This window comes from Pistacia vera, unplaced genomic scaffold, assembly GCF_008641045.1.
Source record: "Pistacia vera cultivar Batoury unplaced genomic scaffold, PisVer_v2 Contig795, whole genome shotgun sequence".
Classification (NCBI taxonomy): Eukaryota; Viridiplantae; Streptophyta; class Magnoliopsida; order Sapindales; family Anacardiaceae; genus Pistacia; species Pistacia vera.
In genome coordinates, this window is record NW_022196662.1 from 251,607 (window position 1) to 269,502 (window position 17,896).

The 17,896-nt window shown below is 37.4% G+C and overlaps 2 protein-coding genes across 2 annotated transcripts; one reads left to right on the forward strand and one right to left on the reverse strand.

The window, feature by feature from the left end:
- Window positions 1-704: 704 nt before the first annotated feature.
- Window positions 705-12,324, forward strand: LOC116117010 (7-methylguanosine phosphate-specific 5'-nucleotidase A). The gene is made up of 10 exons (XM_031403045.1): window positions 705-824; window positions 925-1,072; window positions 1,727-1,787; window positions 1,873-2,005; window positions 2,228-2,351; window positions 3,414-3,470; window positions 3,578-3,674; window positions 4,243-4,450; window positions 11,616-11,676; window positions 12,007-12,324. Exons 1-10 carry the CDS (start codon window positions 730-732, stop codon window positions 12,058-12,060), a joined length of 1,038 nt encoding a protein of 345 aa, XP_031258905.1. The 5' UTR covers window positions 705-729; the 3' UTR covers window positions 12,061-12,324.
- An 891-nt stretch (window positions 12,325-13,215) lies between these two features.
- On the reverse strand, window positions 13,216-17,545 carry LOC116117008. Its single transcript, XM_031403043.1, has 4 exons — window positions 16,701-17,545; window positions 15,625-15,771; window positions 14,782-15,445; window positions 13,216-14,625 (listed from the first exon to the last, which is right to left on the reverse strand). Exons 1-4 carry the CDS (start codon window positions 17,034-17,036, stop codon window positions 13,454-13,456), a joined length of 2,319 nt encoding a protein of 772 aa, XP_031258903.1. The 5' UTR covers window positions 17,037-17,545; the 3' UTR covers window positions 13,216-13,453.
- Between the last annotated feature and the right edge of the window lie 351 nt (window positions 17,546-17,896).

Below are 17,896 nucleotides of genomic sequence, written 5' to 3' on the forward strand. Positions count from 1 at the left end.
ATGTTATTGATTATGATTATTTTGATTTAAATGTTTTATTGTTATTGGATAATTTTCAAATTTTCAAATTTATATTAAATGTTAAATGGTAATACGTTTTATAAAAAACATCTTTCGTTATTATGTTTGATATTTTTGTTTAATTGAATGTGAAGGGGTAAAGATATATTAATATTAATAATAATTAATTGAATGTGAAAGGGTATAAAAATATTAATAATAATTAATATGCATGAATGAATGTTAAATATTAATGGATTAATAAAGTGTATTATTGAGTTTCATAAATGTGAAAATATATGTTGTATCTTTATCAAATTTAAAGAGGAATGTAAAGGATCTCAAATTAAAAGAGAAATGTGAAAGATTTGTATTGAATACATTAATTGAATACATGTGAATAATTTTTATTATAACAATCTCTTAATATTCATGGAAATCAATAACACAAACGAATCGTTAGTAATTTATCAAATTAAAAGAGGAATGTGAAAGATCTTAAATTAAAATAATAATGTAAAAGATTTATATTAAATACATTAATTGAATGCATATGAATAATCTCTATTATAACAAACCTAATAAAGAGTAAACATATAGATCAATTAACGATACCCACGATCATATATCAATCCTACCTGACATCGCGATAATATATCAATCCTGACATCAGCAGTCCGTTTCCGCATTACATAAATACATAGATTCTAAGCTTTCACTCAGTCAGAAATGAGTTATCGTTTCCAAAGCGTCAGCAACAGCAACCTCACGCTTCCTCTTTTCTTCTCTTCCACCATTTTTCATCCTTCCCATTTCTCTTCAAGGTCTCTCCTTACCTTTTATTTGCATTTGTACATTACACAAGTTAAAGTCTTTGCAATTTTTCTCACTGGGTTGTTTTATTTTTCTTTTCTTTACGTGCAGGGCTTGGCGCTGTGGTGATACTTTCAGTTTGAACGCTAGAACCCAAATGGAGGAGCATGATTTTTCAAAAGTTACTGTAACGGCTGATCCTCAGTCTCTGGAGAATAAAATTTCCGCAATTCGCTCGGCGGGTCCTTCTAAACTCCAGGTTCTTTTACTCTTTTTTCTATTCAGCTTAATTATCTAGCTCCGTTGATGTTATAGATTTTACTTTAAGTGAAAGCTTTATTTTTGTTTGGGATCTTTTTAAGGTAATTGGCTTTTTAAGATTCCTAAGAAGATGCGTTGATGTAATTTTGTTATGTTGATGCACAAGTCTTTTTTTTTTTTTCATAAAAGTGTTGTCAAGGATTACTGCATTTATCTTTTCATGTTTCTTTTCTTTCTTTGGAGAATATAGAAGTTTTTGTATATTTTTCATGGTTGATCAAATCGTTTGTGATATGAGGGTTAGCATTTCTTTCTATGAAATTAAGGAACTATTACTTTTCCTTGCATTTCATTCCATTTCTAATGGTGATTGCTGGTTGAATTTTCTTATTATGAAATTGAAAATATTGTTGGCTTTCTTTATATTTGAAGTATTCATTACTTTGCAAAAAATATGAAGTTTTCCTTTTTCATTGGGTTTCAGTAGTTTTGGGGAAAAAAAAAACGAATTAAAGAATTTAACGAAGGAATAGGTCTTGACTAAACATGAACAATCATGCACTTGTGTTGCAACATCAAGAGATAATCTAAATTCAATTTATTCTCTTTTAGGACAAATGTAGCAAAAAGAACTGATTATTTTAAATATCAGGTAATTGCAGATTTTGATGCAACCCTGACACGGTATTGGATCAATGGCAGTCGGGGGCAAAGTAGGTGTCCCTAACTTATATTACACTATTACAATTGTTAAATTATTTGGAGTTTGTTGTCATTTTCCTCTTGTAACATGTACAGGCAGCCATGGCCTTTTGAAGCAAGGAAATCCAGAGTATGATGCCAAGAGGCATGCATTATTTGAATACTATCATCCCCTAGAATTCTCCCCACATATTCCAATTGAAGAGAAAACAAAGCTCATGGAAGAGTGGTATGTTACCAACTGTGCTGCCACCATGAGACTCTAATATGTTACGAGATAGCAACTCTGGTAGCATATAAAATCGTCAATTCTATGAATACTGAGTCCGTTAAAATATCATGTTCATTAGTAGTTATTTTATGTTTCTTTAGTAAAGGCTTAAAAGAAACTTGATCTTTTTTTCTCTATGTGTTGATTGAACTTAACAAAACTTTAGGTTCTCTCATGTAGGTGGGGAAAAACTCATGCTCTTCTTGTTGAGGGAGGCCTGACATATGATGCAATAAAGACATCCGTTGCTAATGCCTCAATCGCTTTTAGAGAGGGTGTAGTCGAACTCTTTGAATTTCTGGAGGTAATATCATATTCTTCTAGCTATTTTTTAGCACAATTGTGTAAGATAGGTGAGCGTGACCCAAAGTAAGCCAACAGAATCTAGCTGGGGTTTGTTCTATTATTTTTGGGCTTGGTTTGTGATGAACTAGGTGTTATGGCTAATATCATCATTCTTTTATTAGTAAAATTGTTTTAGAATGCCAATGAAAGAGAGTCACACCCATTTATTACCCTGAAGTATGCAGGAGTTTTACTAAAAAATGAAAAGAAGCAGACTCCAAGATTTACTCAATCAATAAAATCTAGAATAATGTAGACTGAGAAAATGAAGCAGATAGTGATAGCCACGAATGTTTCCTCAAAAGCAGCAAATATAGATGTAGTTGAAAGGTTGCTTTACCATTCAGATATTGAAAATATTTTTTTAGTAAGAAATCAAGCTTCTCATGCTCCTGACTACCCGGATACACTGCATTAAACAAAAGAAACAACTCACAAGCTAAGTTACCTTGATGGCCTATTGTGTTGGTGAAACACTAAGCAAAACATGTGAGGGTAAACGATTTGTCTTCATGCACCAAACGCAGCTAAATGACGATCTTTCTCTCTTCCCTAACCTTTCAGCCATTAGATTAGGTCTCCCACCAAAGTCCAGCAAAAGAGCATAAGGAAGCTATTACATTTTTAATGTACCCTGCCTTCTCAAACATATCTTAGCTCTTTATAATAAGTCGTATACAGTCTCATACCAGAGTCGGAGAAAAGGACCTTATGGAAGACCATTCCATCTTGTATATACCCTGCTTTCTCTTTTATATCTTAATTCTTTATAATAAGTTATAACTTGATATGGTTTTTCTTTTAATTCTAGTTTTTTGGCATGCTCTGTTACAATTCATCAAATCCTTTCCAAAGCCACAACCTTGTATACCATAAAGTATAAAAGAAATACCATCCATAGATTAAGCTTCTAAAACAAGGTGTAGCATGTAGAAACCTCATTATTATCTGTCACGCTGCCTAACAATCTTGTTAAGCCAAATACTGCATCTTATTTCCTGTTTGTGTATATAATGTGCAGGAAAGAGACATTCCTGTTCTCGTATTTTCAGCAGGACTTGCAGATATTATAGAGGAGGTTAGTTTAACAAAATTCACTTTGTGGTGGTCCTGATTCAAAACATGCACATTTCATTGCAACTTTAACGTATTTGCATAAACTTTGTCTTTTCTTCTTCTTATCAGGTCCTGAGGCAAAAAGTTCACAAATCTTTCAAAAACTTTAAGATTGTTTCAAATCGAATGATATTCAACGAAGATGGTTGCCTCGTATCCTTCAGAGGTAGCCTTTAATCATTAGCACTCTAGAGAGTGGTTTTTATGAGATGTGTTGCTGTATAATTATATGTTTATGGTAATCCTTCATGAATTTGCATTACCAGCCTTCCAATGATTGCTAGGTTTGATTACTTTCTATTCCATTGGGTTTTATCAGCCACTTCAATATGAGTACTCAGATAATGCAGCTCTATAACCTTAGATGTGTGGTGCCACTAACCACATCTTTGTGGCTAAAATGTCTTGTTTGATTAAAACAACTAGTTTGTAGCATTCTATTGCCTTCAATAACAAGTCTAGTAGCTTATAAGGATATTATTATTCTATAATATTAACATTCTATTTAGGATTCTTTTTGGGAAAAATTAAAGGGTGGATGTTTCTAGCTATGTTCCTAGTATGTAATGGAGTTGTCCATCTCAATGAGTCATACATATGTTACTTATTATACTTTCTTTTGATAATTCTGATGCAAATACTATTTGATATGAATAATTTCTAAATGGTACTGTGTATCGCTCTGTATAATTGTCTTTATTCTAATTTCTGCCTTTTGACTAATTTTAATACAGGGAAGATAATTCATACTCTAAACAAAAATGAACATGCTCTTGACATGGCTGCTCCTCTTCATGACCATTTGGGTGAAACCAATGGACCTATTGATGACAATTCATCAGTTAAGACTCGGACCAATGTGCTGCTTCTTGGTGATCACATTGGAGATTTGGGAATGTCCAATGGCTTGAACTACGACATTCGAATATCTGTTGGGTTTCTGTAAGTTTCTAAAATTTGCTTAATCTCCATACTTTACATATAATGTCACACTGAAAAATGGTTTGTAAAACTAGCAGAGTTCTTTAGTTAATATTTCTTTGAAAATATGTCGTCTTCTGTATAACTTCGCGTAAAGTTTTGTATTTGAACTAGAATCCTATTATTTGTCGATTCCTTTAAATGCTTGTGTTTAGAAGCCCTTGCTCACAACTTCTACAAATCAATTGAAATGCATACGTAGATGCTATGGTTTTTAATATCCTCATTGGAAGTCAGCTCTTACTATATCTGCTAGTTGGGGTTTGAACTAATTAATTCAAGCTTAAGATATCCTGCATAATTAAGAAAAGTTATGAAACTAAAGCTGTCTGAATGTATGTTCTCTACACACACATCCTACTTCTATGATTCCTGTTCTGCATTTTTGTTAAGACTCCCTGCAGCATCAACCAGCAAACACACAAGCAATCCACAAAACAGAAAATAATATACTCCATGGAGTCTCAACAAGATTATATTACTGTAAAGTAGAAGAGTAACAAACAATACATAAAACACCAAACTGATAGATCCTAGCAATTCGAGGAGCTGGGGACCTCCCTCAATGACAATAGACTAAACTTCAATAACACTCCAGAACAGACCCCCTCTATTTATACTATCTTCTTAACCACCTATTCTCTACTAACAACTTTGATTCCCCACTCACGTGACTGTAACAGACTTCTCCAAACAACCAGGCACCTCACACCTTACATTTATTGCCTCAAATGTCTCTTATGCCCTTTATATTGATAAACATGTTTAATGGGAGGTCTATCAATACCCCCCTCCCCCTCCCCCCCATGAAGAGCCACCTTGTCCTCAAGGTGGAATTGGGGAAATTGCAGGTTGATAACATCAAAAGCCTCCCATGATGCTTCAAAGGGAGCCAAATCCTTCCATTTTATAAGGACTTCCCAAGAGCCATCTAATAAAGTGCGGATTGCCAATACTGATTCTGGGTGAACAAGGAGTTCCATTTCCTCGGTGAGGAAGGAGGGCAGGGGCTGGATAGGGACCGAGGGGTGCAGACTTCGTTTAAGCTGAGAAATGTGAAATACTGGATGAATTTTTGCTGTAGTAGATAGCTCTAACTTGTAAGCAACCTGCCCAATCTTTTCTAAGATGGTAAAAGGGCCATAAAACCTCGGGCTCAGTTTCTCATTCAGTGTTTTGGCTAAGGATTTGAAACGATACAGTTGGAGCTTCAAATAGACCTGGTCCCCTGGTTGAAAACTAACATCCCGATGGCGCAGGTCAGCTGTGCCCTTCATCTGGTCTTGAGCAACAGATAAGTTATGTTCAATTCCTCCAAAATTGCATTGCGTGCAGCCATCTACTGGTTCACTTCTTCCACTGCAGAAGGGTAATCAGTAAACTTGAGGAGAGTGGGTGGATCCCTTCCATATAGGGCTTTGAAGGGAGTCATTTTAATGGAACTGTGATGGGTGGTATTGTACCAATATTCTGCCCAGGACAGCCACCTGTGCCACTGTTTGGGCTGCAAACTACAGAAGCAGCGTAGGTAAGTTTCCAAACAGCGGTTGACAACCTCCGTCTGGCCATCAGTTTGAGGATGGTATGCGGAGCTGAACTTCAACGAAGTGCCAGCAGCCTTGAATAGCTCCTGCCAAAACTGACTAAGAAAGACCCTATCTCTGTCCGAGACTATGGACTTGGGAAATCCATGGAGCTTCACAATAACAAAGGTAAAAAGTACAGCAACATCTTTAGCGCTGTAGGGATGGCACGGGGGGATAAAATGTTCGTATTTAGTAAGCCTATCCACCACAACCATTATAAGATCCTGTCCTTTTGACTTGGGTAACCTGCCAATGAAATCCATGCTGATATCTTCAAAAACCTGGGTTGGAATAGGTAAGGGCTGAAGTAAACCTGCTGGTTTGAGAGCAGAATACTTATTTCATTGGCAGACTGAGCACTGATGGACATACTTCTGCACATCTTTCTTAATTCCATCCTAAAACACTATATTCATCTGTTTCTTGTATGTTCTGAAAAAAACCTGAATGGCCCCCTCCCGGGCTGCAGTGAAATTCGGCTAATAGTTTAGGAATGAATTTCGAATTTGTGGGTAAGACCAATCTGTTTTTGTAGACGAGGCAACCACGACGAAAACCATAATGGGGATGGTTGGAAGGGTCAAAAAGAAGGTCTTGTATGATTGCTTGCAGCTTGGGGTCTTGTTGTGCCTCGGCCGCTAACTCATCAAATTCAGAAAATTGGACCACCGGAATGGCCTCCAATTCAGCACCCTCACCTCGTCTTGATAATGCATCAGCCACTTGGTTTGAGCTACCAGGTTGGTTATGGATTTCGAAGGAGAAGCCTAAGAGCTTAGAAATCCACTTTTGTTGTTCGGGTGTCTTAGCACGTTGATCTGTCAAGAACTGCAGGCTGCGCTGGTCAAATTTAATGATAAATTTGCGGCCACTAAGGTAGTGGCTCCATTTGTGGACAGCAAACACAATGGCCATCAGCTCCCTTTCATATGCAGATTTCTGTCGGGACTGGTTGGAGAAGGCGTGGCTAATGAATGCGATGGGACGCTGATTCTGGACCAAGACAGCACCAATCCCTTGTCCTGATGCGTCCGTGTGGACTTCAAATGGAAGAGTGAAATCATGGACTGCCAGAACAGGCACTTCAGTCATTGCCGCTTTAAGTGTTTCAAAAGCCTACTGTGCTTGGTCCGTCCATGCAAAAGAATCCTTTCGCAGTAACTGTGTTAAGGGCTGCGCGATTAAACCATAATTCTACACAAAGCAACGGTTGTAACTTGTTAAGCCCAAAAAACCCCGTAATCCTTTGATTGTGCGTGGGACGGGCCAGGATAGCATTGAATCAATCTTGTGTGGGTCAGCCTCTACCCCTTTTGCTGAGATTAAGTGACCCAAGTACTCCAATCTCTGACGGGCAAATAGACACTTCTTGTAATTGATAACCAATTCGTGCTTGGTGAGGATCTGAAAGGTGTGTCACATGTGCAACAGATGGGTCTTCAAATCAGGGCTGTAAATCAGTATATCGTCAAAAAACACAATTATAAACTTCTGCAAGACTAATTTAAAAATAGTGTTCATTAAGCTTGAAAAGTGGAAGGGGCATTGGTCAACCCGAAGGGCATGACCAGGAACTCATAGTGCCCTTCGTGGTTTCTAAACGCTGTTTTGGGAACGTCCTCTTCTTTAACCCGAATATGGTGGTAACCTGATTTGAGGTCTAGCTTTGTAAAAATGGCTGCCCCTGATAGTTCGTCTAGCAGTTCATCAATTGAGGGCATTGGGAATTGTCTGGAATACTGATGTTATTAAGTGCCCGGTAATCGACACAAAACCGTCAACTACCACCCTTCTTTTTTACCAATAGAACCGGACTAGCGAAAGGACTTGTGCTGGGTTGTATAATTCCAGCCATCAGCATCTCACCTACCAACCTTTCAATTTCATTTTTCTGGGAAAAAGAGTATTTGTAGGGGCGAATGTTAGGAGGTTTGGTATTGGCTTCTAAGACTATGGCATGGTCAGTGGATCTCTTGGGTGGGAGTGTAGTAGGCTGTTCAAACAGGTGGCTAAATCCTTCTACAACTGCTGCGGCTGCCAGGTCCATGGGTTCCTCTGTTTCCTCTTCCTTAACACCAATGGAGCATAACTCAATCACATATCCCGCATCCTCTCTGCAAGGATTTCAGCATTGCCCTTAATGATACCACTGTCTTGACTAACGACGGATCCCCTTGTAGAACCACCCTCTTCCCTTCACTGAAAAATTCCATTATCAGATTTCTCCAATTTGCACAGACATCTCCCAGTGTACTAAGCCAAGAAATTCCTAGCACTACATCTGCCCCTCCTAACTCAAATGGAAAATAGTCCTGGCACAATTCAACCCCTTGCATTCGCAATGGCACTCTTCTGCAAATTCCCTCTCCTCTGACTGTAAATCCGTTTCCCACCATCACCCCAAATGATTTACCTCTCTCCACTGGTAGCTCTAATTTCCGCACCAATTCATGCGAAATGAAATTGTGGGAAGCCCCACTGTCAATCAAAACAATCACCTCTGTCCCTCCAATAAGCCCTTCGTCGGATACTTCCGAGGTGGGCTCAGGACTGACATCGTCGTTTTCTGCCCCGTCGTCGTCGGTTACTAACAGTATCTGGATCGATTTGCTCTGATAGTGGTGGTTTGGCCCATATTTCTCATCACAACAGAAACAAAGACCCTTTTCTCGTTTTTGTTGCAGCTCGGCGTCAGACATTCGTCGGAAATTATCCCCGCGAAAGTTCTGCATCGTCGCGTTGCCGCTTAATCGGTTTCTGTCGTGAAATCGATTTGGGGAAAATTGGGGATTTAGATCTGTATTTCGCGATGGGTTAATCCACCAATTTGGGCGACCGGTTTCCGGGCTTGGGCTTGGGGTGACCCGAGTGTAAGAGTCCAGTTTGTTTCCTTGGGCTTTAGTAAATCTGGCCTGTTTTTTGTCTAAAACCCAATTTCGTTCCTCCACGCGGTGGGCCTGATCCATCAAGGCAAACAGAGAAGTGGGCTGAGTCAGGCAAATCTCAGCTCTGATTTCCTCCTTTAACCCATTTGTAAAAACCCCCATCAGAATGTCTTCTCCTACCTCACGTAAGGGTGCTACGTGAGCTTCAAAATTTTCCCTGTACTCCGTCACTGTACCCATCTGCTTCAGAGCTACCAAAGCTTCATAGGCTGATCCCTTAAATGATGGTCTGAACCTCTCCACCACTACAGTCTTAAAATCTGTCAAAGAACCGATGGGTGCTCTGGACTCCACCCACTGATACCAGTTCAGGGCACGACCTTCCATACACACGGCGGCTGCCGCCACCTTTTTTTCCTCCTCATATTGATTCACTGAAAAATATCGGTCAGCTCTGAATGTCCATCCATAAGGATCTTCCCCGTTGAATATGGGTAGTTCCAACTTCTTCACCTTCAAGTTCTCTACCTCCTTGTTCCTATCAACTCCCTTACTGTCACTACTCTTGGAAGCTTCACCGTTAGTTTCTTTCCCTTTATCCCGGCTCAGATTTGCATCCTTCTCCTCCTTAAGCTTCATCCACTCGCGAAGTTCTAGTAGGTAGCCCTTAATACTCCCTAGCTCTTCCTTTACAGTTCCCATTTCCTTTTCCAAACCTTCAACTCTGTTCTCCATCTTCGATTTAACCATTACCCAACGAAGCTCTGATACCAATTTGTTAAGACTCCCTGCACTATCAACCAGCAAACACACAAGCAATCCACAAAACAGAAAATAATATACTTAATGGAGTCTCAACGAGATTATATTACTGTAAAGTAGAAGAGTAACAAACAATATATAAAACACCAAACTGATAGATCCCAGCAATTCGAGGAGCTGGGGACCTCCCTCAATGACAATAGACTAAACTTCAATAATACTCCAGAACAGACCCCCTCTATTTATACTATCTTCTTAACCACCTATTCTCTACGAACAACTTTGATTCCCCACTCATGTGACTGTAACAGACTTCTCCAAACAACCAGTCACCTCATGCCCTACATTTACTGCCTCAAATGTCTCTTATGCCCTTTATATTGATAAACATGTTTAATGGGAGGTCTATCAATTTTCTTGGAAGGAGGCTTTTTTTTTTCACGATTTGCACTTCATTTCATTCTATCTTTTGCGTGAATTAAGTATCTTGTTTCCTGATCCTGAGGAGTCCAAACTTCCATTCTTTCAATATGGAACATATTCTGTTTTCCTGATTTGGCTTCTATGTTTGAGCGAAACAACCCAAGCCTTATGTCTTGTTGCAAAAATATAACGTCTCTGTTGAGAAATATTCTCTTGTTATTTATTGTCCTCCTTTTAGTTAGAAAGGTGGTATGTGACATGCATGTGCAAAATATGGCCACATGATTTTTTTTTTATTGTTTAAAACTATCTTGCCACTAGGGCTTCAGTTAGGGGCAGTATGAATCTGTGGAGGCTCTTTTAGGTATGTTCTACAAGTTTCCAGGTTGACGGAAATAAAGCATGCAATGATGAATTTTAATTGAGACAAGAAATCATGTAAGAAAATGCATTTATCACTGAGAATTTTGCCTACTTTAGTTATCAAGAAAGGAATCTGTGATTCCTCTATTGATTATATGTCTTTTGCCTTCTCTTTTCAATTGCTTCATGTACTNTTTTTTTTTTCACGGTTTGCACTTCATTTCATTCTATCTTTTGCGTGAATTAAGTATCTTGTTTCCTGATCCTGAGGAGTCCAAACTTCCATTCTTTCAATATGGAACATATTCTGTTTTCCTGATTTGGCATCTATGTTTGAGCGAAACAACCCAAGCCTTATGTCTTGTTGCAAAAATATAATGTCTCTGTTGAGAAATATTCTCTTGTTATTTATTGCCCTACTTTTAGTTAGAAAGGTGGTATGTGACATGCATGTGCAAAATATGGCCACATGATTTCTTTTTTATTTTTCAAAACTATCTTGCCACTACGGCTTCAGATTAGGGGCAGTATGAGTCTGTGCAGGCTCTTTTAGGTATGTTCTACAAGTTTCCAGGTTGACAGAAGATAAGGCATGCAACGATGAATTTTAATTGAGACAAGAAATCATGTTAGAAAATGCATTTATCACTAAGAATTTTGCCTACTTTAGTTACCAAGAAAGGATCTGTGATTCCTCTATTAATTATGTGTCTTTTGCCTTCTCTTTTCAATTGCTTCATGTACTATATAACTGTATTCGTAGAAACAAAAAAGATAAATATATATAATGAAGCTTTACCTTTTGATTAATGAAAGTGAACTTCTGCAAATGAAATGAACTGCTCCTCTTGTTGGTTTGTTGGTACTGCAGGCAAGTGCAAATCCAAAACAACTATTTTCCCTTTATTTCCTGCATTCGAAGAGAGATCTGTGTTGTGTGCTCTGTCTACTTTCTACCTTTGTTTGTTAGAAATTTTGGCTGCTGTTTACTTGCATGTCTGTCTTCTTGTTTAGATTCTGATTCCAATATGTTACACGAAGTGAATTGCTAGAATATGGTGTTCATTTGTGGATTTAATTACTTATCTCTCTAAACTGTTGTTTCAGGAATGACAACATTGAAAATAATCTTGATAGCTACAGCAAAGCCTTTGATATTGTCTATTTGGTGAGTTACATAAATTCTTCTTTTCCCCTCATGTATGAGTGTTCACCTACCAGACCACTGCATTGACGTTATGAGATTATTACTCCAAATTTAAATTTTGATGATCCGGTCAAACCTGGTTACTATTAACAATGTGGGAGTACTTATTTATAGAATAAAAGATCGGATGATATGGTAAACTAAAACGTGTAAGATATATTCTCTGCCATCTTAGAAAGGACGAGTAGACAAATTCATTTTGACAGCACAAATGTTCGAGATTTGAGGAGGAAACCGTGTTCTCTTTGAAATCTTAATGCTGATTTCTAGGCAACTCATTTTTTCTTGCAGAATGATGCACCGATGTCGGGAGTAGTCAAGCTTGCTTCTCAGTTATGTTCTTAAAAGGCTAATCAAGTGCCACATTCATATATCTCTCAGTTTGTCTCTCATCATTCTAATATTGCACTAGTTGTCGCTAACTGTTCATTTTTTTTTCTTCTGAAAGCACCTCTCATTGGATGATGAAATTATTTCAACAAAATGACCTTTGCATTATTTACATATTTGGCTGGATTAAATGATTGATTGATTATTAGTTTATTATTCTGAAATCGTGTTTCAGACATAGATGAAGTTGTATTGAACGTGGGTTGTGCATATATGCCCTGGTGTTGTTTTCCTATGCAGAATTTCTGCATAGAAGAGCAATAGGGGCCTTGCCATTATCATCTTCTTTCAGATTATAGTTCTGCATAGAATAGCAATAGGGGCCTTGCCATTATCATCTTCTTTCAGATTATAGAAGTAAAATATTAGTAGTTAATTTACATCTTACATATGAATTATGATAGAAATCCAATTTCTTTTCCTTCTGTAAGCGATGATGAAGTCATTTTTATCGTTATGTCAATTCCCAGTTTTATGTAATTTATTAATAATATTAATGTTTTAAATACATTGCCGAATGCAATTTTTTTTTTTTTTTTTTTCGTGGGAACTATCAGATACTCCCTTCAAAGTACTAAAAGCTCACCTGAAAAGAGAAAATATCAAAAATTCCCATTAAGACTCTCAAACCTTAGCATGATGGACTTTTGTGATGTAAAATGTCACATTTGTTAAATATTAGATGTCAAACCTTGTCACAATGGAGTTATGATCCAAAATCTTTATCCCGTTCTAAGTCATACATTATAAGTGAAGGGTAATATTGCGCACAATCCCTTCTCGTTAGTTTTTTTGTTTTCTTTCTCATAAACGCAATATGACAATTCATAATTAACCAGTTCGTAATAGATATTATCTAATCAGTTAAGAGTTATCACATCGTGTTTGTGAAAAAAATTAATAAAACAAGGTTTGTCTGCCTATCTTTATTGAGAAGTAAAATGTCTGTACTTTAGAGTTAGACATAATAGGTTATTTAATTACGTAATCCATGTAAATCTACAACTAATAACAAGACCCTTCTGGTGCAGTTTAAATTCCAGAGAGAAAAGTTTATGAATCCAGGAAGAAGAAGGCAAATGAAATGAATAACGGTATGAACATAGTTAATACTATTATAGATGAAAATTAGATAACTATAGTAAAATCAGCCAGCGTTTTAGAAATGTTTCAAGAACAAGAGATAAATTCATTCCCTGTCCTACAAGTAGAATTGTAAGCAGCCCTGGATGAACCACTCCAATGGTCACCTCATATTTGATCAATTCACCGGAATATACACCAAAATATTGAAAGTAAAGGAGAAATAATTACAGTTATGGGAAATTACATAACTCTATAGCACTCTCTATGTAACGGCCAATGCTATTTCCATCGCTGGCGCATTAGCTGTCGCTTCCTTATTAGCTGAGAACTCAACCACTGGCTGCAGCAAGTTAGTATAGTGGAATTCGATTTGTAGCCGGTGATGAAGAGGGGTTGATGCCATCAAGCCCTTCTTTATATCAGCCTGCAATTCGCGTAACGGGACTGCAGCCAAGAAGCTCTTGATATACTCTTTGCACGACTCCTTCCCTCTACACACGATCTCTTCTTCCTCAGTGGTTTGAGACTCGTTCTGGGAAACTATCTGAGTCTCTTGTGCTGAAGTTTCCTTCGAAGAACTTCCTTGTGCTTTATCAATAGCAGATTTTTCACCTGAAGGCTTCGTCTCCTTCGATGAACTTCCTTGTGCTTTATCACTAGCAGATTTTTCACCGGAAGGCTTCGTATCCTTCGATGAATTTCCTTGTGCTTTACCACAAGCAGATTTTTCACCTGAAGGCTTCGTCTCTTTTGGCAGTCGCTGGATTGTAGTGTCTTTGTCGAATTTCAGGACATAGGCCTGGTTGCATCCCTCATAAAGTCTCTCCCCCAAAGTATCAATGATATAGTAAGCATCATGGTCAACCTTCAGCACGAAAAAATGGTCATTCCAACTGACAATATAAATCGAAGGGTCAACATTGCCAGGAGAGTTGGATCCATAACGAATGATCTCCTCCCATATGCTGTCAAATGACATCGCACCCTGAAGGAAGTCAAAATCCTTTCCTTCCGGGCCTTCTGGATGGAAAAAACCAACAAAAGACTTCTCTGGTACCACAGATAGAGGACGAATTTTAGCTTGAAGGACTGTATCGAGATCAAAGTGCTTGTCAGGAAATTGGCGTATATAATCCTCATTCTCACAGAGGTTTCTCCACTCTAGAGATCCTTCCCTGATGAGATTATCAAATTCAGATTTAATTGGCATTTCGTCTCGATTGGACTGCAACCAATTGGCAATGACAGCAACAAGGGCAGTACATGCACTCTCGCCTGCAGCACGTTCATTCCTCTGATCAATGGAAGCAAAGAAAACTTGAGCATGTAGCTTCAGGTGTCCATCACGGCTTATTATTTCTTTGTTTTCCCAGCTGCCAACAGAAAAATTGTCATCTCCAAATTCAGAGATTGATGATCGACTTCTTGTGGAACCTTCTGATTTATACCACTGCCAGAAAATTACCATAATTTGAGGAATAAATTAAACCAATCTTTCTGAATCAAGAAACGTCAAGCAAAAAATATTAAAACTACAGGCAAAAGTCGGGAAAATCACAGGAGCTAGAGGTTGGATACTTACCCCAAAACTGGACTCATCTGAGGAGCTGAGTTGCCGGCGATCAAAATCAATATCGTCGCCACCCTCTTCTCTACAATCCTTTTTTAGAAGAGGTTCCTCTTTGGGTTTTGGAGATCTAAAACCCAGTTTCCTCTTCCTCCAAGGTAAGATTCTACGCTTCATACTTTGCCGCAAAGACTGCTCAAGGACGGATTTGGTTGAATTCTCAATATTTAAGCCCTCCACATCCAATCTACAATTACTGTAGTAGATCCAACCCTCATCTTCAGGATTGCTAATTGTATTTGCATGACATGATCCTCCTGCCCAATTCGAAGAGGCCAATGTTTCATAATTGACAGACTGCTGAACACTAAAATTCTGCTTGCTCTCATCTGATTCCTCCTCAGCATCACCATCAGCTGAATCCGCATCACCAATATCCTCACTTATGACAGAGCACCTACCATCACTGCACTCTTCTTCAGGGCATTCTTTTTTTGATCGTTGCCTCGACACACAGCCTCTAAATATTTTCACTTTTCGCAAGCCTGCTTTTACAGCAGAAACCTCAACTTTCTGTGTTGAAAGAGCTTCCACAGAAGAAGGCGATGATGTAAGAGGCACTATAGTTCTCTGCCCAGCGTGTGAAGATTCTTGAGCAATACTAGACTCCATTAACCTAAGAGATAACTGCAATGTAGTTGAATTTGTGATCAGCGATAGACAAATTTGATGATGACTAAGAAACTAAAAATTCATTTTTAAAACAAGACAAACAAAAAAAAGTAAAAAATGAAAAAAGACATAACAAATTATATTCAGTCATGTAAAAATGCCAAATGAAAACAAAAATATCAAAAGGCACTTACACAAAGAGAAGGAGCACCCTGAATGATGTCACCCTTAACAATTGTCAAAGGAACCTTAATCTCAAGCTCTTTCTCCGTTGCTGAATCAACAAATTCTGCAATGTTCAATGATCCGGTTCCAACGATAGAGACCTTGTTCCTTGGTCCCTGGTAAAAGCCACACATAAAATTGGGAGAGAGTGAGAGAGAAGACGGAGAAGGAATGTAATATTTGTTCACAAATCAAATGAACCGGGAAGTAAGTATAAAACATCAAAAATACCACATACTAAGGCACTGCAAATTACACTTTTGAATTCAGTAAATGAGACTATTGAAGAAATCCGGTAACCCAGAAAACAGGTTAAACAACTATATATCAGAGAGCAAACAAATATTATTTCACACTTTCTGTGGCTAATATTGTAGGACATGGAAAGATGAAATAGCAATACAAGAAGTCTTAATCTGACAATAAAATAGCCAAAGATGCTTGAGGCTAAGGTTCAAATATTAAGATCAAATAAACTCACAAGATTCTAAAGGGATTAAAGAATGAATATGCCATTAATTTGAAACCGTATATGACTGACAAAGATCAGATATAAAAAGATAAACATATTCTGCACAGAGCCAATCGGTTAACATTATCATCACAAGAACCAGAATCAATGACTAAAGATGCTCCAAAAGAATAATGAATCCACCGATTTGATTTAATCGTCCATTAATACTAAAGCTATAAGGATTCTCATAAAATTTACACCATATGATATCCACTTTTCCTAATAAATATTTTTACGAAGGAAAAGTTAAAACGCTTTATTTCATCAGTCTTCACGCTGCCTGGAATTACTTTCCCCAGAACCATTTTCTGTAGAACCAAACAGAATCTAAGAAAAATAGAACAAAAGTCGTGCTAAACCCACCTAAGAATATTGATTAATCTACCAAATTGAAGATAAGAAACACAAAATCCATGATAAAACAAAAGTCAAACCAATCAAGATCATGATCAGACTCAACAAAAACTATCAAAACCCCACAAGTAATTAAATTAAAAGCTAAATAACCAAAGCAAATAGAACAATACTCACATTGAAAACTGCAAAGTCAACCTCCCATGGCAGAAAAAACCCATCAGTGGAACCAGAAAGGCTGATCAAACTCTTAAACTCTTCATTCCATTCAACAACTCCATCACCGCCAACCCCACCTTCCTCTGTAAAATTCCTCTTCACAGTCTTTCTCAGTGGACCAAAAGGGATAATCTTTTGACCCTTCCACTTTATTTCAATCACCAATCTTTTCTTCTCCTTCTCTTCATCAAATTGTACCAAATTCAACCCCTCAAGCTTACAAACAACAAGAATTACTTCAAATTTCCTCGATACAAGAGGCCATGGTGACCACCTCATCATTTTCACCACCATTGACGACAATTCAGAGACAAAGAAACAACTTGATTACCAAAAAGGAAAGAATTTTGAGATATGGGTATTGCACAACTGATAAAAATTACACCAAAAATCAAGTCTTTACCTTCAAGAAGACTAACTTTCAGCCAAAAGATAAAAAAAGGGTTGTTATGGTTTCAAATATTTTCTAAGCATACAGAAATATATACAAATAAGATGAACAAAGTGACTAGTTTTTTGAACTAAAACAGAAAGATGAAACAAAAAGAATTCTAATGAAACAAGGAGATTAGATACTAAAGATTTACTGCGACAAGATTTTGAAATTCGAAGAACAGAGGAGGAAAAGAAGGTTGAATGTGACTTAAATGAAAAAAAAAAAAAAAAAAAAGGAATATGCTGTCTCTGGGATGCAGGATATACAAAAAGAGAGAGAGACAGAAGAGGCCGGCGATGAATTTCACAAAGGAATAAACAAAGGACTTTATATAAGAACTAACGTCTCCCTTGTTCTTGTTCTTGTTCTTGTTTTGCGCCTGCTTTTGCTTTTTATCTAAGTGCTTATCAACTTGTGTCCTTGTACTACTTGTTTATTTAATCTTCACCCCATTCATTATATTTATAGTGTTTGATTTGACAAGTTCTTCCATTGTTATGCCTTTGCTTACTGCTTTTTCAAACAAGTAAACATCACTACTTGATTTCCCATAACAAGTTGTGAAGATAACTGGTTTATTATTCACCCTTGGATTATAATCTTAATATATATATATATATATATATATTTCAAAAATATTAAAAATGTAAATCTAACAAACTGATTTAATCAAAATAGCATCGTTGTTGATCCGTTAATCAGCTTTAGATTACAGCCT

Excerpts from the sequence above, each read along its gene's own strand:
- LOC116117010 (XM_031403045.1), top strand. The coding sequence starts at position 730 with ATGAGTTATCGTTTCCAAAGCGTCAGCAACAGCAACCTCACGCTTCCT. Across the intron at positions 825-924 it reads CCTTCCCATTTCTCTTCAAG|GGCTTGGCGCTGTGGTGATA; the intron begins GTCTCTCCTTAC and ends CTTTACGTGCAG. Across the intron at positions 3,471-3,577 it reads TTGCAGATATTATAGAGGAG|GTCCTGAGGCAAAAAGTTCA; the intron begins GTTAGTTTAACA and ends TCTTCTTATCAG.
- LOC116117008 (XM_031403043.1), bottom strand. The coding sequence starts at position 17,036 with ATGGTGGTGAAAATGATGAGGTGGTCACCATGGCCTCTTGTATCGAGG. Across the intron at positions 15,772-16,700 it reads TTGACTTTGCAGTTTTCAAT|GGACCAAGGAACAAGGTCTC; the intron begins GTGAGTATTGTT and ends GGCTTTTACCAG. Across the intron at positions 14,626-14,781 it reads CAGCTCCTCAGATGAGTCCA|GTTCCACAAGAAGTCGATCA; the intron begins GTTTTGGGGTAA and ends ATAAATCAGAAG.